Source organism: Miniopterus natalensis, chromosome 9, assembly GCF_054644295.1.
Source record: "Miniopterus natalensis isolate mMinNat1 chromosome 9, mMinNat1.hap1, whole genome shotgun sequence".
NCBI classification, from domain to species: domain Eukaryota; kingdom Metazoa; phylum Chordata; class Mammalia; order Chiroptera; family Miniopteridae; genus Miniopterus; species Miniopterus natalensis.
Genome location: NC_142089.1, coordinates 53,040,132 through 53,063,322, shown reverse-complemented (window position 1 = coordinate 53,063,322; position 23,191 = coordinate 53,040,132). Strand labels below are relative to the sequence as shown.

The 23,191-nt window shown below is 42.5% G+C and overlaps 1 protein-coding gene across 1 annotated transcript in view; it reads left to right on the top strand.

Moving 5' to 3' along the window:
* Positions 1–4,953, top strand: part of LPAR3 (lysophosphatidic acid receptor 3) — a 74,144-nt gene extending 69,191 nt beyond the window's left edge. Inside the window, exon 3 of the mRNA XM_087820012.1 lies at positions 4,625–4,953. Coding sequence (XP_087676138.1) covers positions 4,625–4,953 — 329 coding nt within the window. The remainder of the gene's footprint in view (positions 1–4,624) is intronic.
* The last annotated feature ends 18,238 nt before the right edge of the window (positions 4,954–23,191 follow it).

Sequence of the window (23,191 nt, the reverse complement as noted above, 5' to 3'; positions counted from 1 at the left end):
TGATTTCCACTCTTATCTGTTAATGCCTGATTTAAAAAAAAAAAAGTGATCTGGACTTGGCATGCTCTCTTTGAAAACTCCACTTGTTTCCAGTTGTCATTGTCTGAGCATTGAGTCTACTCACAAAAATTGGATTAGCTTTTTATTCTAAAATTTATTGGAAATTGAGGGGGGACTGACTGATACACATTTCCCAGGATCCATCATCTGCTGCTCTTTTAAGAAATAGCCCAGGCCCTGGCCAGATCGCTCAGTTAATTAGAGCATCATCCTGACACTCCAAGGTTGCGAGTTTCATCTCTGGTCAGGGCACATACAAGAATCAACTAATGAACACATCAGTAAGTGGAACAGCAAACCGATGTTTCTCTCTCTCTCTTCCCTCTTCCTCTCTCTCTTCCTAAAAATCTATAAATAAAAAGAAAGAAAGAAAGAAAGAAAAAGAAAGAAAGAAAGAGCCCATTTGTATTTTTCTGACATCTCACATGTTCTTCAAGAATTATCCAAGATTACAGTTTCCAAGGCCAAACCATTCCTGACATATTCTTCTCCTTTGAAATGTGTCGGGCAGCCTCATATCTGGCTGCTGACATACAGTAAAATTCCCAGAAGAATGAGCTGTTAGATAAAACGTGCACCTGCTCTGAGATGTGCGGGTGGAGGAGTCACGGAGCAGAGTGTGCTGCGCAGGGTTACTGCCCTAAGTGTAATCATCATCTCGGCCGACACCCTCTCCAGCTTAGCAGTTAGCGATTGGGGCTGTTCCATCAGACTTGCCTTTTGTTCTTGGAAACAGTATAAAGGAAAGGTCAGATTTGTGTTCCTCCTCTTGCTCCCATGGTTCCCTTCCCTTCCCTTCCCTTCCCTTCCCTTCCCTTCCCTTCCCTTCCCTTCCCTTCCCTTCCCTTCCCTTCCCTTCCCTTCCCTTCCCTTCCCTTCCCTTCCCTTCCCTCCCCTCCCCTCCCCTCCCCTCCCCTCCCCTCCCCTCCCCTCCCCTCCCCTCCCCTCCCCTCCCCTCCCCTCCCCTCCCCTCCCCTCCCCTCCCCTCCCCTCCCCTCCCCTCCCCTCCCCTCCCTCTCTTCCTTCCTTCTCTTTCCGGACCAGAAAATCTTTCTGTTAGCACACCAGAGAGTGACTTAATAGTGATATATGCAGCTTCACAGTCAGATACAACATACCATGAACGGGACTTTAAAGGCCATAAGTACCTTCCCCTCCCCCCCTCTCCTGTCACTCACTTTAGTAATAGGATCCTTTCTGGCCCACTGCTGAGCAGCCATGTGGACCGGAGCACAGGCTCCGGTTGCCTGGGTTCAAACCCTGACTCTTCCACTTAGCAACTGCGTGGCTTGGAGCATATTACATAACTTCTCTGTGCTTCATTGTCCTCAGGTTTAAAATGAGGGAAGTATCAGTACCTATTTCCAAGGGTTGCTATGGAGATTAAGTGGTTAATTTATATAAATGCTTAGAACAGTGCCTAGGCATTGTAATCTGCCTGGCATGTAATCATTGCTCAATGAAAAGTTTGTCAGATGTTGATTGAATGAATTATGTAATTCAATTCAAAGGGAAAAGATGTATGAATTACTATATATGACCAACAGCATAGATTTGAAAGTTTAGAGTTTTTCAGTTCTCTGACTAACCCAAACTAGAGTATCATGCTGGAGGGGGGAAAACCTTTTATGATTAAAAAAAAAAATCCCATTTTAAAACATAGTTTTTAGGAAAATATATTGTCAATCTAATCTTTTTTTGATGGGTATATGTGGGTGTGTGAAATATATCAAATGAAATTACAGAAGATATAGGTATAGTTTAAAGAATAAAACGTTTTAAAAATGTGTACTTGCCACTCAGTTTAATAGAAACTACGATTATCTCCAGCACCCCCTATGTGCCCCATCCCAGTGGCCCTCTCTCTCCTTCAGAAATAACCATATCGTAAACCTTGCTTTTCCTCATGGTTTTACTATGTATGTTGTGAGATATCAGATTGCTCAGATTCACCTGCTTTTTAAAGCTAATAATTAACACTAAGTTTGGTTTTCGGGATATTTGGACTCATTTCCAGCATCTTATTTTGTCTTTTATTTCTCCCACACTTCCATGATGTGCTCCCCATCCTCCTTTTTTAAATTTTTATTTTTTATTTGAGGTCTTTTTTCCCCTTTCCTTTAGTTCCATTCTTCCCCTCCCATTGGTTTGAAAGTTATATATTCTCTATTGAATTTGACCTTTGTATTTAACAAAGAGTAAAGTTAATTAATATTTTTTTCCTCCTCATTAACACAAGGACCTTAAACACTCCTAAAGGAATTTCTTTGGAAATACGCAGTTTCACATGGAAGGGACTCTTGACATCAAAGTTGGTAGCTGCAGCTGCTGATGTCTGGTTCTCTTGGTTCTTCCCCCTTGACGACGTAGTCACCCTCTCTTGGGGACAGCAGACGGAATAAGAGTGCTACTGTTATGGGAAATACAGGCCATTGGAGCTGGATGGAGCCTTACAGATGATCTAAACTAGTATTTTAAAAGCTTTTGACTTAGCCCAACAGTAAGAAATGATGTTTTACTTCACACCCAATACACACACAAATATAGTTTGTAAAACGGAAACAAAAGTTTAATGAAACAGTACTTTCTTTAGTCTACGTAATACGATATGAGCCTTTTCATTCCATTCCTTTCTTTCATTAAAGAAAAAAAACCAAACCCATTAAATTGATTGTATACCCACCAAGGGGTCCTGACCCACAATATAAAAAACCCAGAACTAGCCTGAAGTCCTTAATTTACAGCTTAGGGAGCTGAAGCCCAGACCAGTGGCATGGGTCTCCCACAGAAAGTGAAGGGTTGGGACCCAAATCTCAGAACTCTTATCTCTGCATCCATTTCTACTTTCACATATGTCAGTCAGGCCAAAAATAATACAGGATGGAGGAAAGAGGGGCCACTGGTGAGCTGTATCTGTGAAATGGGAAATCAAGTCTTCTGACACCTCCCAGACACCTACTCTCGGCATTGCAGGATGGCCCCTGCTTAGTGAACCCAGCTCGGAGTTGGGCCCCGCTTCCCGTCACCTCTGGCCCCCACGGCCACCCTGCACAGCTGAGATTACCCATCCTTATTTTATAAGTGAGGGAATGAAGGCTCAGATAGCTGATCTGCCTCCTTCATTAGCTCATAACATGAGGAGCTGGGCAGAGCTGTCTGACCCGGTGAGTTTCATGGCCTCACCCTGATTCTGTATAATTCTTGACTTGACTTGCATATTACTATCCCTCTCAGAAAGAAGGTGAAGCAACGAGAGGACTGCTGTCCAGGACTGGTTTTAACCAATAAGAGTAACTAGCTGGTGATGTGGTTTGCAGATCTGCTGGCTTGTCTTCTCTCCCCGTGAGCCCTTCGGCTCCTGGAGCGCGTGGTCTTCACCCCCTTCACTGTCTAGTACAGCTCCTCGCACCTTGTGCGCTCACGGTGCATGTTTATGGAGTCGGTAAACAAGGGCATTTAGAAATGATGAGGGCTTGGGGAGAAGCCACATCACAGGATGAAGGCCCGTCACACAGTGGCCGGGAGCACAGCCTGTGGTCCAAGACTGCCTAGGTTCAAAATCAGGTGTCCCTTGCAAGCTATTTCATGATGAGCAAGTCAGTTCGCTTCTCTTGTGCCTCACTTTCCTGGGGATGCTAATGATGCCACCTCATAATGTGGTTCTGTGAGTTACTAGAGGAGAGCACTTACTGCAGTGCCTGGCTCCTAGTAAGTACTATGTAAGCACTGTGACCTGAGGTGATGATGACTGAGTAGGTGAATATTGAAACTATGTCTCGTATTTTAGGAAAAACACATCAGAAGGTAAGCTGAATATAACCGATAGCTAGAGACTCAGAGAGACTACCTTTCATGTGCAATTGGTGCTAAAATTGTGCTTAAATAAATAAATGTGCTAAAAAGCACATCCCTGTCTCATCGTGAAAGAGATTTATTTCTGACCCAAAAAAACACCCAAATCTCAGTCTAGAGCAGATTATTAACCAGATGGCCTATGAATATGTTAGTGCTTGCTAAGCACCAACATGGAATTATAAAGAATAAAATTTTTGAGCAGGCGACTTAGTTAAGAGTAGGAGAATGCCATAGTTGCAGTGTGTCTTACTTTCAGGAAAGCATTTCGAAAATCTGCTTTAGAGAACAGCCGTGTTTGGTTAAGTGGGAGGCCTCCCCGTATATGCCCCTGGATTTGGGCCTCAGTTTTCTCATTTGCAAAATGTGGGTAATGACAGCAGAGGCCTCCTAGCGAGTTTCTAAGAACTAACAGAGATAAGGCATGTGTAGTGCTTAGTAAGCAGGAGGCAAATGTCAGCCCCTAATTACCAGGCCTGAGTAAGCAGATAAGAAGATGCAGTAGAATGTGGAATAGTCGGAGGGAGCTCAGCTGTTTGCCTCTAACAAGCCAGGTTTCACACGCTCAGGTGAAAGGTGGAAGTTTGCTTTGCACTTGTCAACACAAATTCTTAAGGTCCCTGGGTGCCACTGACAGGAGGCCGGTCCAGAAGAAACCTAAAGGAGCAGCCTGAGGTCTGAGCACCTGTTGCTTGTTTCTCTCTCCCTCCAGGGGCCTTCGTGGTTTGCTGGACCCCGGGCCTGGTGGTTCTGCTGCTCGACGGCCTGAATTGCAAGGAATGCGGCCTGCAGCACGTGAAAAGGTGGTTCCTGCTGCTGGCGTTGCTCAATTCCCTCATGAACCCCGTCATCTACTCCTACAAAGACGAGGAGATGTACAGCACCATGAAGAAGATGATCTGCTGCCTCTCTCAGGAGAAGAACCCGGAGAGGCGGCCCTCCCGCGTCACCTCCACGGTCCTCAGCAGGAGCGACACGGGCAGCCAGTACACGGAGGACGGCATCAGCCAAAGCACCGTCTGCAACAAGAGCAGCTCCTAGCCCCCGACGCCCCCTGCCCCCGGCCTCCACGGGGGGGCGCTGTTGAGAATGGTGGCCCGTCTCCAACAAAGCCCATGTACAGTGTTATTTGAGGTCTGAATTAACCACTGCTAGATTAAAAAAAGAATTGTTTTACATAGTTTAAAAGCATGGGCGGTAAAGGGAGGACACGGTGCATTTAGAGGAGATGCACAGGAAGAGGGAGGATCTCACAGTGGAGTCCTGCTGCAGCCCTGTGAACCGCTCGGAGCCCGCGGGCCTGGACGCGCACTCTGGGCTCTGCCGCCGCCTTGTAGCCATTCCCGTTGTGTTTTAAAAGATGTTGGTAAAGGGCTTAGGCCAAAATAAATAATACTGTTACTTGAGCCACTTTACGTAGCTGCTTGGAAAGCCTGTGTAGTTCTTTCTGCATGCATTTACAGTTTTTAAAAAATGCTTCAGCATTGACCTCTATTTTGCCCAAAGAAACCATGGCCAGTAGCTAGGCATTCAATAGGAATCTCCGAATAACAATTCGGTAAGAGCTCCAGGTAAAACTTGATTTTTAACTTACAGAACATTCTGAGAAGAGGGTTTTACTGTAAAGTTAATAACAAAAAAGGTCAACATTGAAAACTTCTCTTGAAAAAAAAAAAGGCCTGTTGTGGTCCTCTAATCGTGCATGGGTGTGTAAGTACACTTGTATATTCATACATTTCAATTTTGTATTTAAAGACATCAAGAGCAGTGATGATGAAATAAATTCACTGGCCATCTAGACTTCCCTGTCTAGGATTATAGCTGTAGAAATGACCTGTTATGTTCTAAAAGAAAAAAGAAAGAGGTGAGCTATTTGAAAACAGACTTACAGCAGAAAAAAAGGTATATTGACAAGCGGGCTGAAGTCCTTCTATCTAGGATGAAGTAGGAGCCCGACTCAAGTCCTCATTTTCAGTTACCTCCATGCCATTGGTGGCTTGTCAGAGTTAGTATGTGGAATAATTTTTGTGTCTCATATTTTGCCCACCGTTATCAACATGCTTCCGGTCCTTGTCTTACTTGTGGACTGATGTGGGTCCTATTTAAAATGTTTCTCCTTCAAAGACCTAAGTAGGCAACATGAAAGGCAAGTCAATAAGAAGAAAAAAAAATGTTTCATACACATAAGCTACTGACCAAAGTTTTCTGTGTAAAGCATTTAGAGTATATTCTGATTTTAATGTAACAGTAACTTCAAGGCAGATATATAGTATTTATGTAGTTTGCAAAAGAAGTTTACATTTTTTTTGGCTATTGTGATGTAACATTTATGTGCAAGAACTACTTGTAATAAAAGGATTTGAAGAAAAGGATTTGTAAAGTCATGCTTTTAGAGATAATGGCCTAAAATAGAGAGTGTTATGATTTGAAGGTATAGATTTCACAAACTCTGTGTAGTAAGTGGGTCTATCTGAAGCTTATATCAAAGCTACCTATAAAATAAAATTTAAGAAAGAATCTCTTCTCTTTTGTTAAGGTGCGTTATTGCTTTGCCTATTTTCTTTTTCTTTTTTTTTTCTTTTTTAATGTTTTTATTGATTTTCAAGAAAGGGGAAGGGAGAGAGAGAGAAAAACATGGATGTGAGAGAGAAACATTGATCGATTGCTTCTTGCATGTGCACCCACTGGGGATCGAACCCACAACCTGGGTATATGCCCTTACCAGGAAACGAACTGACGACCCCTCAATGCACGGGACAACTCCCAACCAACAGAGCCACACCGGGCAGGGCTGCTTTGTGTATTTTCTAAGTAAAAATATAGTTTGTGGTAACTGTAGCACACATTTTTATTGCAGAGGAAACTTCGCATTTGCCATGAAGCACATACTCTTTCTGTTTTATGTGAGCATTTTGAATCTACAGCTGGTGAAAGGGTGGGGAATTGAAATTGAATTTCAGTCCCCAAATAGCTACAAAGGAAGGGATCTTTAAAGGTTTTGTTTTGAGGAAAGCACCATTTTTAGTACCCTGCAGCAGAGTGTCATTCAGAATGGTGTCTGGAGGGGATCCAAGGGTGAAAACTTGTGGTGGGAATATATAGCTTTTGTTTCTATGTACACACATCTCAGAAGGTGCAAGCATAGAGAAGTCACGTATATTTGGAAATGACAAATGGCAGTGGTCACAGGGCTCACCGAGAACACAGCAAATCCTTCTCTTGGGGAAAAAAAATGAAAAAGAATGTTTCTTCTCAAATTCTAGGACTCCAAGCTTCTGCAAGTCATTGAGAGAACGGTTGTACAACTTTGATTTAGACCTTTCAGGCCAGTTCTTGACTGACAGCCTGGGCTACTCCCTAGCAGAACAAGATTTAATTTTCTTTGATTCATAGCACTGTGCAAAGTGTTCTGACAAATCTGTATTGGTGAGAGAATTTAGCCCTTCATGAAGACTGCCTGCTTGGAAAGACAGATATTTTTTTGAAATAAATGGTTCACATTTCTTGGTGAAATTGTGTTAAAAGTGGGTGGTAGCCATGGGGCCCTAATATGACCCTGCCCCAATCTGTGTAATTCCAAATAAGAACAACACTAAATGTGAGCCTCCATCAAAGCGCTGATGTCCCGCACAATCAGCACTTGGATGCTTTTGATAAATACTAAAAATAAAAATTTAGAAATTTCAGTGCCCCTGCTTCTCTGGTACTGAGCGTGTGCGCAGCCCATGGTTGACTGGCCCGGGGCCACAGACGGGGTGAAGTCAGCAGCAGCAGTTTCAGGCTGGGGGTGGGGGGCAGCTCTGTTCGCCTGCTGATGCCGCCCCAAGTAGACTACAGGACCTGCCCCGCCCATGACTGTAAGCTAATTTCCTCTTGAGGTAGAAAGTATTTTGAGCTTATTAGCTCATTAACTCTCTAATCATTCAGGAAGGGGCCAATACAAGTGCTTGGCCCTCTTTTTTAATTGAATGAATAAGCATAATGAAAGTAAGCCCTGTAGACACCCATGAAGGTGACTTAGCACCAAACTCAAGCATTGTTAGCGCCTGGAGTAAAAACCAAAGCGCTATTCTGCACAGTGACTCCTCTCATCATGTACTAAAAAGAATGAAAAACACGCAGAAACAGATCTGACTTCAGGGATGCTTAGCAGAGAATTACATCCCCTTGGTCAACCACTAAAGGTGATATTAAATTGCAAACCCTCAGGGATCCTTCCAGTTTTACACATTGTCTTTCAGGCTTAGGAGTTGGGGATTAGAATCACTTCAAGACATGAAGAATTTTTAAAAGGAAGCTGCATTTTGTGTGAGTGGTGATCTCCTAAGCACATCACATAGAATATGTATCGTTTAAGACTGGTTATCACAGAGGAATAATGTTAGGATGGGAGATGCTGTTGCTGTGGGGAGTTTTTTGGGGGTGGGGTGGTTAGTCTACATTTTATTTTTATAGCATCCTCTCCAGTGCTGTGTAAAGTGTGCTCTCTCCCAAATTAGCAAGTGGCAAATTACTGATGACAGTGGTTAGGGGTTAGGAGTGCCTTATTATATATAACTTCAGAGCTAAAGGCTCATAGTGCAAACAATACTATATAATGTGGCACCTCGTGTGCCAGTCCATGAACATGGTTTACAAATCACTGAGTCAGCCAGCTTTGAAATTTGCAGTTCTTGACAGCTTTTAGAGAGTTTTATGCAGCAAAACTTGATACATTTTTTTCTATATCTGTGACTTCAAGTTTGCATAATTTAAATTTCCATAAACTGCCTCTGTATTGTATTTGTTACTAAAATTAGAGCCTGCACATTCTATGTTAACCATAACGTTGCAGTGAAGGTACAGTGTTGGGGGGGGGGCGGGCTGCCTGTCACAAGCCATGTCATATCTATGTGAATATTAGAAAACGGTATCCCTTCCTCAAGACACTTTACTTGCATCTAGTGGAAAATCATCTAATGCACTATTTTTTTTAGAATTTTACTGCTACCTTTCAGAAAGCTGTGCCAATATATATGCATGTCCTCAGTATGACTGACACAGATTTGTTCAGTTCACCACTCACGCAAATGCGCATGACAGCCTTCTTGATGAAAGTGATAGATTGAACCCTGGCGGGGTAGCTCAGTCGGTTATAGCATCATCCCAGTGTGCTATGGTTGTGGGTTCGATCCCCTTTCAGTGTGCATACAAGAATCAACCAATGAATACATAAATAAGTGGAACAACAAACCGACCTCTCTCTCTCCCCCTTCCTCTCTCTCTAAAATCAATAGATGAAAATAAAAAATAATTTTTAAAAGCACTAGATTGAAATTGAGAATACCTGGGTTCTGATTTACGTTCTGTCCTAAACTGCCTCTGAAACTCTAGATACAATTGCTGATTTTGCCAATGAGGGTCTCACGTTAAGTGATCTATAAGGACCTTTCCAGCTCCCAAATTCTGTGATTCTATACATCACCTCCCAGATGTGAGTCCTAGAAATAACCCTAAGTCTTTAAATTCTTTGAATTCCACTCCTTGCATAGGGATTTCAAAGAAAAGGTACTCTGTGTTCATGGATTGTAGCAGTTCTCAAGCTTTAGTGCGTAAGAATCACCTAGGGAGCCCAACCAGGGTGGCTCAGTGGCTGAGCATTGACCCAAGAACCAAGAGATCTAGGATTCGATTCCCTGTCAGAGCACATGCCTGGTTTGTGGGTTTGATCCCCAGCAGGGCGCATGCAGGAGGGAGCCTATTAATGTTTCTATCTCTCTAGCCCTCTCCCTACCCTTCTCTCTAAAATCAATAAAAACATATCTTTTTTAAAAAAAGAATCACCTAGATCACCTAGGGAGACCACCTAAAATCTATGAGATTAAGGCAGGTGTGAAATGTGTAATCATAAATCCATCATCAATATCAGAAGGGGAGGGATTTCTGAAATAAAATGGAACCGCTGATCAAAATGGAGAACCTAAGAGGCTCAGTGATCTGCTTATGTTTGTTAAAGTTAATTTGAATTTGAAATATGTAAGCTGCTGTTTACTGCAGCAAGGCAAACAGAAAAACACACTTATTTTTATTTAATTTAATCAACATCTTTGAACATTTCCTAGGTCCTAGGGAACAAACAAATAAAAAGGCCTTGCTGTTAAATGATTAAGAAAATCATAAATCAAATGTATATATAGCTCTGGCCAGTTGGTTGGAGCTTCCTCCTGTACAACAATTCCCTGTCAGGGCACCTACTGAAGTTGTGGGTTCGATTCCAAGTTGGGGTGCATATGGGAGGCAACCAGTCGATATTTCTCTCTCACATTGATGTTTCTCTCTCTCTCTCTCTCAAATCAATAAAAATATAATTTAAAAATAAATAAATAAATAAAATGAAGCAAGGGCTCCATATAATTTTTAAAAAGAAGAAGAAATAAGGGCCTCATTTATGCATCCTTGTGAGGAAGTATGTAGGGATTATCTTAATTTTACAGTTGAGGAAACTGAAGTCCATAATATTGAATGAGTCTTTAAGTGACTGAATCAAGAATCATACTTAGATAGCATCTTCTGTATTCTGAAAAGTTTCCCTAATAACTCTATATAACTTCAGATTTCAAAATGCCAATGTTTACTAATACTAGGTTAGCCATTTTAGGGATTAAGAGTGTTTATGCTCTTTGAACAATTCAGTTTCTGAGAATATATGCTAAAGAAGCGATTCTAAATTAGGAACAGGCTTTGCACTCGGAGATGGTCAAAACAACATGATTGATAACACTGGAAGCTTCTAGGCAATGTAAACATTCAAGCGCATGATAAATGTAAAGCATTTTCAAGCCCATGACTCTGGAATCGAGTGCCTAGGTTTGTATCTCAGCTCTCTCACTCGGTAGCTGTGTGGCTCTGGACAAGCACCTCTGAGCCTTAGTTTTGAGATTGTAAAATGGGGATAGAACTCTGCCTATCTCGTAGGGTTGTTGTGGAGATTAAATGATGTATGTCAGGCACTTAGAAAAGTGTTGTATGTGTAGTTATTGTTATTGACAGAATGCTATTTAGCCACTTAAGATTATGGGCATGGATAATCTAATAATATTGAAAAACCTGTATGATGTACACATCAATGTGCTGATGGATTGGATGTGGTAGCAAGAGAGGTGTCTTAAGGTCACTTCCAGGGTTTTGGTCCAAATTACTACAAAAGTGAAATTTCTTTTTACTGAGATAGAGAAGGTGGAAGACATGGCCAATCTGTGGGGTGGTTGGGTGGGGGTGTCAGGAATTCTGTTTTACTTATTTTTATTTATTTATTTTGACTTAAACAACAGAAATTTATTTCTCAGAGTTCTGGAGACCGGAAGTCTGAGATCAGAGTGCCAGCAAGGTTGGTTTTTGGGTGAGGGCTCTCTTCTTGGTTTCTAGATGGCTGATTTCTTGCTCTGTCTTCACATATCAGATTGAGAGAGAGAGAGAGAGAGAAAGAAAGAAAGAGGGGGAGAGAGAAGGAATTCTGTCTTGGTGCAACGTTTGCTGCTGCAGAGACACAACCAGGTGGAGAAGTCGAGAAAGCTGCTGGATAAACACATCTGCAGCTCAGGGGAGAGGCCCAGGCTGGAGGTATTTAGCTTGGAGTCAGCAGGATGGGAATGGCATTTAAAGCCACAAGGCTAGACTAAGTCATGTGGCCAGTCAGTGCAGATAGAGAGAATAACACGTCGGAGAACTGACCCCTGGGCATTTGTAATGTTTGAGGTCAGAGAGATGAGGAGTCAGTTGAGGAGACAGACGGAGCAGCCTGTGGTGTGAGAACCAAGGGTCAGAGGTGACCAGAGCCATCAGCTCTATCAAATGCTGCAACTTGAGGCTTGAGAATTGACAGTTGACTTGACCTTGGAGGTTTTCAGTGACTTTGACAAAGCTGTTTCAGTGCAGGGGTGGAGATGAAAGCCTGATTGGAGAGGGTTTAAGTGGAACTGGGAGGAGAGAATTGGAGACAGTGAGGGCTAGCTATTTTTAAATTGTCTTCTTTTCCTAAAAAGGGACCAGAGAAATGGGGGAGGGGGAATTTATTTCATGATCAGAATTATTACAATATATGAGCAGTTGGTGGGAATGATCCAGTAGAGAGGGGGTAAGCAACGATTTGGGAGTCATGGTGATCGGCCCTGGGAGGAACGGGCTCCAGGGTGTAGGCAGAGGATCTGGCCTTCGACAGCAGAGACAATTTCGTCAGAAGTAAGAGAAGGGAGGGCAGGGTGCGCTGCAGGGAGCTGGAAGTGTGCCGATGGGGGGTGTTTACTTTTTTTCTCCTATCTTATTAGAGAGTGAGTGTTTAGATTCTTAGCGGAGAGTACTGATAAGGCAAGAGGAGTTAAAGGTTTGAGGAGAGAAGAGGGGGGTGAAAAATCAGGCACCGGACAGTTTGTGGACCAGGGGACTTAGTAGGGCTGCCAGACCAAGGCCCATAGGCACCAAGTTAGGACAATTCCGAAAATTCATATGTCTCTCTTCAGCCCGTCTGGCTCCCTGGCTGCAGTCGAGGTGTAGACAGAGCTGAATTGTTTGTCAAGCAATGTCTGGGCTCCATCCCAACCAATTAAGTCAGAATCTCTAGGTCCCAGCCTGCAGTGGGCATATCCAAAGTGCTTACAGCGTTTAGCTGGGGTTCAGAGCCATGGATTAAATAAAGCTAAAGGTGAATGGAGGATTCGCAGAACGCCCGAGACTCAGGGCATCTGCTGTGAAAAATCTAGTATCTATTAAATTACTTTAAAGTAATTTACATTTACATGGGCTGTGAATTTAAGGAGAAAAGGAGCCAAAGAGGAGAAACTAGCATTGCTTGAGTGCCTGCTATGGGTTAGAAATTGTGCTGTGAACTTTATACTCTTAGCCCTGAATAAAATAAGAATTATAACCCCTACTTTAGAGTAAATAAGCTGACACCCAGAAAAGGTGATGGGAGTTGCCCTCTGCTCTACCATGAACAAGTAGCAAAGCCAGGATTTAGATCCAGAACCAATTTACTCTAAAGCTTTTGCTTAAGACTTTGTGGAAGACAGGAGACGTGAGCTGTGTGTTAAAGGCACAGTAGGATTTTGATTTTGGAGATTCAGGAGGGCTTCCCAGCAGGAGGGATACCCTGAGAAGAAAGACATGGGGCCCTAGGCGGTGTGGCTCAGCAGTTAGAGTGTTGGCCCTCGGACGGAAGGGGACTCAGTTCCATTCCTGTCAAGGGCCTGTGCTTGGGTTGCAGGCTCCGTCCCCAGCCCAGTCAGGGCATGTGCGGGAGGCAACAAATCGATGTGTCTGTCTCACATTGAGGTTTCTCTCTCTCTCCCTTCCACTCTCTCTGAAAAGCAAGGGAAAAAATATCCTCCGGTGAGGATTTTAAAAAAAAAAGAAAGAAAGAAAGGCATGGGGGCGAGAAGGAACATGAGGAATACAAGGAATTTTCAGGGCAAAGGGTGCCTCCGGTGGCCAGGTGGGTTGAAGGAAATGAAGGAATAAACGACTCAGCCAACCAACAAATAAATGAATTGGGAGAGTGTCTGTCCTCAGTGGCGGGAGCGGGCTGCCTGCCAATATACTTGGGGCCCGAGGAAGCTGCATTGCCACACTGCTGAGCAAATGTCCCCCGCATTGTGTGTACAATTCATTGTTTTCAAAAAAGGAGAGCTCTTGGGCCCCATTGAGATAAAAGATGGCCCCTGAGCATAATCTCATTATCACCTGTCACCGGGCTGGGGAGCTTTATGTGTCCGCAGAATCTTAGAATCTGTATTTCTCTAGCTTTAATCTCAGGGTCGATATCCCAACACGGCACTGCTCACAATAAATAGCCAGTAGTAAATGATAAAGAAGGCTACTGTGTTTTATTTTATTTAGCTTTCAAGCCAATCAATTTTAGAGTCGTCTGTTTGAGTGCTGGGGGAAAAAATTCTGGAGATAGCAAAGAATAATATGAAAACATGACAAAATGAATCTCTGTCCCCGCCTCCCCCATGGAAAGAGGCCCTAAGTAGACTGTTGATTATGCATCTAATAAGTGGCTGCTCCCGAAACGGCCCTTTTGATTGGCTTGCAAAGAACCGCGTGTTACGCCTCTTTGGCTTCTCAGCCGCCCGTGTGGTGTACCAAGCGATAACCCCGGGTTGCCTGTCTTCCCACAGAGATTTTTCTGTTTTGTTTTACTTTGAGAAAATGGACAACTAAAATTACTGAAATGGCAGCAAAAAAAGAGAGAGGTAGGAAAAATAAAGTAGCATCTGTCCTCACCAGCAGTGCTGCTTAGAAAGCTGGATCCCCCACCCTCACCCCGCCTAGTGATTCCTTTTGGAAATATATGTGGTCCAAAGAGGGAGGAAAGTGTCCTGCCTGTCCTGTGGTAGAAAGACTACACTTGTGAGTTTTTGTTTATAGAAAAAAAGTATAAATGATCCAATCAAAAAGTTTGCAATAAATTCAACATAAAAGGTAACTTATAAGTATGGTTGTTATACTTGTCTGAGTTTCTGACTGAGGAAGTTTTTTTAGTTCAAGTAATTCATTAATGCAACAGGCTCTACTCATTTATTCACTGAGAAAACTTTTATAGAGTGCCTACCCTGAGCCAGACAGCTGGGCACTGAGAAAGAGACCAAGAAAAATAAGATGGACCCTGAGATCAAAAAGGCTTTACACTAGTGACTAAGGCTTTTCCACTAGATGTTCATGGGGCACAAAAGGGGCTAACAGTCAGAGGTTGCCCACACTGTCCAAATGCATGACCAGATTTGTGACTGTCTGAAATTGCCATTTGGGTCACCTTTTTACAACTTGCAGGGGATGGTGTAAAATTTACTACTGCTATGGGACCAACTGGAATTTTCCTAAGAACCAATGACCTCAAGAGCATTTGCGTCTGAAGTGCACATTTTTTGGAGATTATGTGAATTAGTTATAAGCATACATTTAAAAAATTATTCTAGGTGCACGTCTTGATTTTTATTTTCTTTATTATTTTTTAATTATTAAAATCCATTTGATTCCCCTACAGAAGTCTGTGCAGGAAGGCAAAAGATGTTCTGTTAGAGAGAAAAAGTTAGGGGAAACTGGGAGGGATAGGGTAAATGTCACCCGGACTGCTAAGGGGCTGCTGTCATCACACGGAGGACATTCCAGAGTTTAAATACAGACTCCAGCACCATAAAAGATACAGCTCCTTGGCTGCCAGACTCCACATTATCTTTTTTTTTTTAAGTGTGTCTTTATTGATTTCAGAGAGGGAGAGAGAGAAACATCAATGATGAGAGAGTCATTGACTGGCTGCCCCCTGCATGGCCCCTGATGGGGATCAAGCCCACAACCCGGGCATGTGCCCTGACTGGGAATTGAACCTTGATCTCTTGGATCATAGGTCGATGCTCCACCACTGAGCAACACCAGCTGGGCCAGACACTGCATTATCTTGGTTGCCACATCTCAGCCTCTTTTGCTGGTTTCATTCTTCTCCCTGGCTTCTTAGGCTGGAGGATTCTGCACTGGTCCAGTTCTCTGTTCCATCTACCTTCACTCTCTTGGTCATCTCATCAAGTCACATGGTTCTGAATACCATGTATATACTGACAATTCCCAAATTTCTGTCTATAGTCAAGACCTCTCTTTCTTGCTCTCAAACTCTAAACTCATATAGAAAATTCCCCTTAACTATCTAGTATTTATTCCCTCCCACCTAAAACCCTCTCTACTCACAGCCCCACCTATCTCAGTTGATGGTAACACACTCCTTCAGCTCGCTTAGGTCTCAATCTAAGTGCCTTCCTTCACTTCTCTTTTCCTCACACCCCACATGCAATAGGTCAACAGATTGTCTTAGCTCTTTTCAACATAAAGGCAAAATCCAACCACTTTTCACCAGCTCCAGGGGTACCTGCTGGTCTAAGCTACCTTCATCTCTTGCCTGGATTCCTGCATACCATCTGATCGGTCTCCCTGCTTCTACCCTTACCCATCTACAGTCTATTCTTCACACTGTAGCCAGAGTGAGCCTTTTAAAATTCAAGTAAATTCATGCCATCCCTCTGCTCTTCACCTTGCAATGGCATCCTATCTTATTAAAGTGTTGCCAGTGTCCTTCATGATCCATACTGTCACCTCTCTACCTCTTTCCCTTCTATCTCCCCCTCACTCACACCACTCCAGCTACATCATCTTCTTGCTTGTCCCTGTACATGTTAGAGATGCTCCCACCTCAGGGCCTTTGCACTGTTGGTTCCTTTGCCTGAAATGTTGTCTCCCCATATATCTACATATAGCTCACTCTCTCACCTACTTGAAGTCTTTACTCAAATGTCTCCTCCTTTATAAAAGAAGGAAATCTTACCTTTCATGAGAACATGGATGGACCTAGAGGGTATTATGCTAAGTGAAATAAACCAATCAGAGAAAGACAAATACCATATGACTTCACTTATATGTGGAACCCAATGAACAAAAACCCCCAAACAAAATAGAAACAAACTCATAGATACAGAAAACAGACTAATAGCTGTTTAGAGGTTGGGAGGCTGGGTGAAATAGGTGAAGAGATTAAGCGAAAACCAAACACACACACAAAAAAACTCATAGACACAAGACATCAGTATGGTGATTACCAGAGGGAAGGGGGGACTAAATGGTGACAGAAGGAGGCTAGACTATGGGTGGTGAACACATAATATATAGTTGAAGTATTATAGAATTGTACACTTGAGACCTATTTAATTAACCAATGTAATCCCAATAAATTCAGTAAAAAAATTGATTTAAAAAATATCTCCTCCATTTGATCTCTCCTGACCATCCCATCTAAATTGCAACCTACCCCATTCTTGGCACTTAGAGTGGGTTGAATGGTGCCCCGGCCCCAAAAGATATGTCCATGTCCAAATCCCTGGAACCTGTGTTACCTTATTGGGGGGGAAGAAAAAAAAAAAAAAGACCTTTGCAGATGTAATAAAATTATCTTAAAATAAAATCTTCCTGTCTGGATTACCCAAGTGGGCCCTTCTTATATGACACAGAAGAGGAGGCACAGAGAGAGGGTGATGTGTAGCTGGAGACAGAGATTGGAGTGACGTGGCCACAAGCCAAGGAAGCCAAGGAAAGCCAACAGCCACCACAGTGGGAAGAGTGGAAGGAATCTCCTCACGAGGCTCCAGAAGGAGCAGGGCCCTACTGACACCTTGGTTTCGGACTTCCAGCCTCCAGAACAGTGAGCGAATAAATTTCTGTTGCTTTAAGCCAACCAGTTTGTAGTACTTTGTTATGGCAGCCCTAAGAAACCAATACAGTGGATAAGTATCACTCAGCCCCAAGCTAGTTTAGATTTAAGTACTGAGGTGCTTAAGGAAATCAACCTGTTGTATATTAATGTTTGTGTGAAGGAGAAGCACATATTTGTTATTTTATGTGCCTATAATGTTTAAGACAATTTGGCCTAATATTAAAATTAACGTATTTGTTTATTTTTAATCCTTACCTGAAGACATGTTTTTATTGCTTTTTTAGAGAGAGAGAAAGAGGAAGAGAGAGAGAGAGAGAAACATCAATTGGTTGCCTCCCGGGGATTGAACCCGAAACCCCTTTTTTTTTTTTTTGGTGTACAGGAATGACGCTCGAATCAACTGAGCCGCCTGGCCAGGGCTAAAAATTAACATGTTTTAAAATTCCTATTTATAATGTGTGAACAATTGCTTTGGATTTTCAAGTTACAATTTTCTTAGTTTATATATAGTATTAAAATACTTAAAAGAAGCTAGGTTTAACCCTATTTATAAGTTTGATTTTTTTAGTTATTGTGTGAGTAGTCAGGAAGTTATGTTAGTTCAATCAAAACACTGAAATAATAATAAAATTAAAAAAGAAATAGAATACATTGATACATAAATGCAATTTAAAATGCTTAAGTTATTAACTTAGTTAAGCTAGAAACAGGATCACATATTAGTCAAAATTGTTTGATAGAGCTTTAAAAAATATGACAGGCTGTATCTAATATTCAAAGAACAATAAGATTTGATGCAGAACTTAAAACCTTCAGGAAAAGTTGTTTTTTAATCTGTAACTTTAATAAATTAAATATTAATTTTTAAAAGCAACATTAACCTTTGAATAGTTTTTACTGCTTCCAAACCACCCAGGGGCACCAAAAAGCTCACATTTAATGGAAGCAACATAAAAGAAACTTTCTAACTATGCCAGGGGAGGCAGTCAGCAGAAATGAATCAGTGTTGGGACAGTGTGGAGGTGATCTGTGCTGTGGGGGGAGCAGCAGCAGGTCATGAACCTCCCTGGTGGGGGCCTCTGTTCTGAGTCAATGCATTTCTTGGCACAGAAGGAACATCAGGTCCAAAGGCCTCTAGTGACCTGACAGATAACACTGTGAGTTCCATCAAAGCTCTACTCTGCTCACCTCTGCCTCTCCTCCCCAACGCAGTGCCGTAAGTGTGGCATTCAGGGAAGTGTCTGACTTTCTATTTCTTTATTAGTTTAATTTGAGGTACCAACTCTGCCCACACTGAGAAAACCACAGAAGGATCATTTTGAAGTGGTAGCCGTTTCTGAGTTTAGTGCTTTACTTCCCATTCATTGCTGCAGGTATTGGTGGTTCCTTTAGATATGGTTTCTGGTTCTAAAATTTCCATCTGCTTCCAAGTTGGCCCATTGGTCAGGTCTGAGTGAGACAGGGAATGACTTAAGTCCTATAACATGGAAACCGTAAAGACACTCTAAAGAAACAAAAATGGTTTTATATGAAGAGAAACCCAAAAAGAGACTCGACAATGATTTTAAAATATACAGAGTGAGACAAAAATGGGTTTATAGTTGTTTGTATGGAAAATAGTACAGTAAATAATAAGAAGAATGTACTCATAACTATAAACTACTCATAACTACTTTTGCCCCATCCTTTGTAACCAGTTTTAATAGCGTCCTTAGTTCTGTACACTTCCATATTTATTGACTCAGAGCTCTCAGGGTCTCACTTCAAGGGCTTATAGTGGGGCAGTGAAGGAACAGGGGTGGTGGGGAGGAGCACGTGGCTGGCACTGTGGGATGGCATCCCTCAGCCAGCCCTGCAGAGAGGTGCGCCCAGGGTTGGATGCTGTTCCAACCTGGGCTGCAGGGAACTTAGCTCCTTTTTTCTGCTCTGGGGCCAACTTGCCAGTTCCAGAAAAATAAGAAACACCCCACTTACTACTTCCCATGATCACATTAAGAGAACAAGGAGACTGGTTTTAACTGGATTGAATCAACAAGGTGTTTTTGTGTTTATCTCCATGGAGATTATTCAGTAGGAAACCAAAACACAATAAACCAAGGTTTTTATTATATCTCGTTGAAAATTCTTCCCTTTATTATATCTCATTGGAGGTTCAGTGTCCAGCTGGAGCTGAGTGACAGGGATGAGCACTACTCGTACCTGCTCTGTGACAGAGTCCCCACACATCTTCTTTGCTAATCCAAGTGAGCTAGCTGCGCTGTCTTCTATTTGTCTGACAAACACTTGCTTGGCGCCTGCTAAACTGGGGCTATAAAAATAAAAGTTCAATCTCTGATGGTTGCCAGAGGCGGGGGCTGTTGGGGGACTAGGTGAAAAAGGTGAAGGGAACCCGGTGCGTGTGGCTCAGTGGTTGAGCATGGACCTAGGAATGAAGAGATCACGGTTCGATTCCAGGTCTGGGCACATGCTCAGGTTGCGGGCTCAATCCCCAGTAGGGGGTGTGCAAGAGGCAGCTGATCCATGATGTCTCTCTCTCATTGATGTTTCTATCTCTCTATCCCTCTCCCTTCCTCTCTCTCTCTAAAAATCAAGAAAAACATATATTTTTTAAAAACGGTGAAGGGATTAAGAAGTACAAATTAGTAGTTGCAAATAGTCACTGGGATGTAAAGTACATCATAGGGAATATAGTCAATAATATTGTAATAACTATGTATGGTGCCAGGCGGGTACTGGAAATATTGGGGAAGAGCACTTTGTGAAGTGTATGACTGTGTAACCACTATGCTTAGTTCGGTACACTAAGCATAGTGTACACCTGAAACCAATACAAAGCATAGTGTACACCTGAAACCAATGCAAAATTATTTGGAATGTCAACTGTAATTGAAAAATAAAATAAAAACAAAAACAATGCTTACAATAAATAAATAAATAAATAAATAAATAAATAAATAAATAAATAAATAATAAATATTCCAGTCTCCAACTTCGAGGAGATTTCAGTAGACTGAAGAAAGGGAAAAGCAAACAGCTAATCACAATGTATTATTTTGAACGCTGGTGGAAGTGGCAGGGCTGCTGTGTAGGGGTATGGAAGTGGGGTACTACACAACTCCAGGTGGGGCAGGGTCCTTTCATGCAGCAGTCAGGTGAATGCACAGCCACCTGCGGCAGCCTTGGTAGCTCTGGAGGCAAATGGGAGGGTCAGCTAATCTGGGTACATGAAGGAGGGCAAAGGGTGGTGGATGGACAGACCCTAAAGCAGTCTCTATGCTTTCCAACCTCTGTATTCACATCCTTTGCTGCCTCTTTCCCCTGGACTGTGGCCAGACCTGTGATTTCATTTTAACCAATATCATATGGAAAAGGTGATAGGATGTCCCTTTTAGATTACATGAGACTTTATGCCCCTCTTGCTAGGAGACCCACTCCTTTGCTGGCTTTGAAGAAGTGCACTGCCATCAGCTCCCCTATGGAGAGAGCAACATAGCAAGGAATCAAGGCAGCTGACGGCTGACAGCCAGCAAGAATCTGAGGCCTTCAGTCTGACAGCCCACAAGGAACTGAATTCCGTCAGCAACTATAGGAGCTTGAACGTGTATCCTTCCCCAGTCAAGCTTTCAGATGAGAACCCAGCTATGGCTGATACCTTGATTGTGAGAAACCTTGAAGCAGAGAATCCAGCTAAACCATGCCTGGAACCCTGATTCCATAGATACTATGAGAAAGTAAATGTGTGTTGTTTTAAACTGCTTGATGGATGGTGATGTTGTTATGTAGCAGTAGCTAACTAATACAGGTGGTTAGGGACATTATCTCAGGTCACATATACACTATGCTTCCACGGTACTATGGAAAATCCTCAGAATGGTGTATTGCCCACCTCCCCTCTTGAAGCTGTTGACAATGTCTAATTCAGCTCTGAGTTTCTTCATCTGTAAAATAGGATAACAGTAGTACCTGCTGCTTCAGGCTGTAAAGTAGGTATTTAAACAATGTGCTTAATATTATGCCCAATTTAGTAAGTACTTATTAAATACTACTTCTAAATGTTTAGGGCTTAGCACAGTACCTGGAACATGCTTTATAAATGTTTATTGAATGATTGGCTAGATGCAAGGATTGATGGGGGAGGCCAGTACCTTATGAAAAAAGAAAATGTGTTAGAAGTTTGGCTATCATCTCTCAAGGAGATGGAACCAAAAATGTATAAAAGAGTGGTGCCAGAGTGACTAAGCAAACCCAGGAAGAAAGCAGGCCTAGTTAAGGTGGTACCTCTTAGGAATATCTGCTAGGAATAGCTGCTTCTTTGGTTCTGCTCTCTCTGGACATATAGAAGACAATCAAAAGATTCTGCTGTGATTGTTTAATTCCTCCTTTCTAAGGATCTGATAATAACCTTTAATACTCTGTGTAATACTTCATTTTTATCATTTATTTTAATTTTTAAAAATTTATCTTTATTGTTGAAAGTATTACAAGTGTCCCATTTTCCCCCCAATTGACCCCCTCCACTTCAGTCCCACCCCCTCCCCAGGCCTTCACCCCATTATTGTCTGTGTCCATGGGTTATGCGTATATGCGTATAACTCCTTTAGTTAATCTCTTCCCATCCTCCACCCCCCTTCCCTCTTCCCTCTGAAATATGATCGTCTGTGGCATGCTTCAATGTCTCTGGATCCATTTAGTCTGTCAGGTTCTTTTGTTCATTAGCTTCTTAAAGAAAACCCTTCAACAGTTCATGTAGTACTGGTCTGGTGGTGATGAACTCCTTTAGCTTTTTCTTATCTGAGAAGCTCTTTATCTGACCTTCAATTCTAAATGATAGCTCTGCTGGGTAGAGTAACCTTGGTTGTAGATTCTTGCTTTTCATCACTTTGAATATTTCTTGCCACTCCCTTCTGGCCTGCAAGGTTTCTGTTGAGAAATCAGCTGACAGTTGTATGGGTGCTCCCTTGTAGGTAATTAATTGCTTTTCTCTTGCTGCTTTTGAGATTCTCTCTTTGTCTTTAACCTTTGGCATTTTAATTATGATGTGTCTTGCTGTGGCCTCTTTGGGTTCCTCTTGTTTGGGACCCTCTGTGCTTCCTGGACTTGTGAGTCTATTTCTTTCCCCAGATAGGGGACGTTTTCTGTAATTATTTTTTCAAATAGGTTTTCAATTTCTTGCTGTCTTTCTCCTCTTTCTGGCACCCCAATAATACGAATGTTGGACTGCTTGAAGTTGTCCCAGAGGCTCCTTATGCTATCTTCATATTTCTGGATTCTTTTTTCTTTTTGCTCTTCTGGTTGGGTGTTTTTTGTTTCCTCATGTTCCAAATTGCTGATTTGATTCTCAGTGTTCTCTACTGTTGATTCCCTGTAAATTATTCTTCATTTCAGTTCCTGTAGCCTTCATTTCTGATTGGTATTTTGTTATGTCATTGATGGTCTCACTAATTTCCTTAGTAGTCTTACTAAGATCCTTGAGCATCCTTATAACCATTATTCTGAACTCTATATCTGTTAGCTTGCTTGGCTCTATTTCATTTAGTTCCTTTTCTGGAGATTTCTTCTGTTCTTTCCTTTGTGACATTTTCTTTGCTTCCTCATTTTGGCTGCTTCCAGGTGTTTCTTTCTATGTATTAGGAAGAGCTGCTATGTCTCCTGGTTTTCACAGCCGGAAGTTGTGGGACTTCTCTTCCCAGCCCTGAAGCCCTGGGCTGGGGGGCCTGTTGTGGGGCTGGGACCCCTCGCTCCTCCAGGAAACCTCCACCACCGAGATGTCCCTCCAGGGTTTAAACCATGGCCGAGTGTCCAGGATTCAGCCCCAATCAGCCCTCATGTCCGCCCCTCCTACTGCTCTCGATGTTCAGTTCCCTGTTGTAGGGCTTCTGTTCAGCCAGACTTCGGAAGGTTCTGAGTGATGGTGGTTCTGTATTTTAGTTGTAATGCTGATGTGGTTGTGGGAGGCGGGGGGGAGGGGGGCCCATGGTCACCTACACCGCCAGCTTGTTGTCTCTCCTCTGGAGGCGCTCCCTTTACTACTTCTTTCATTCATTATGCATT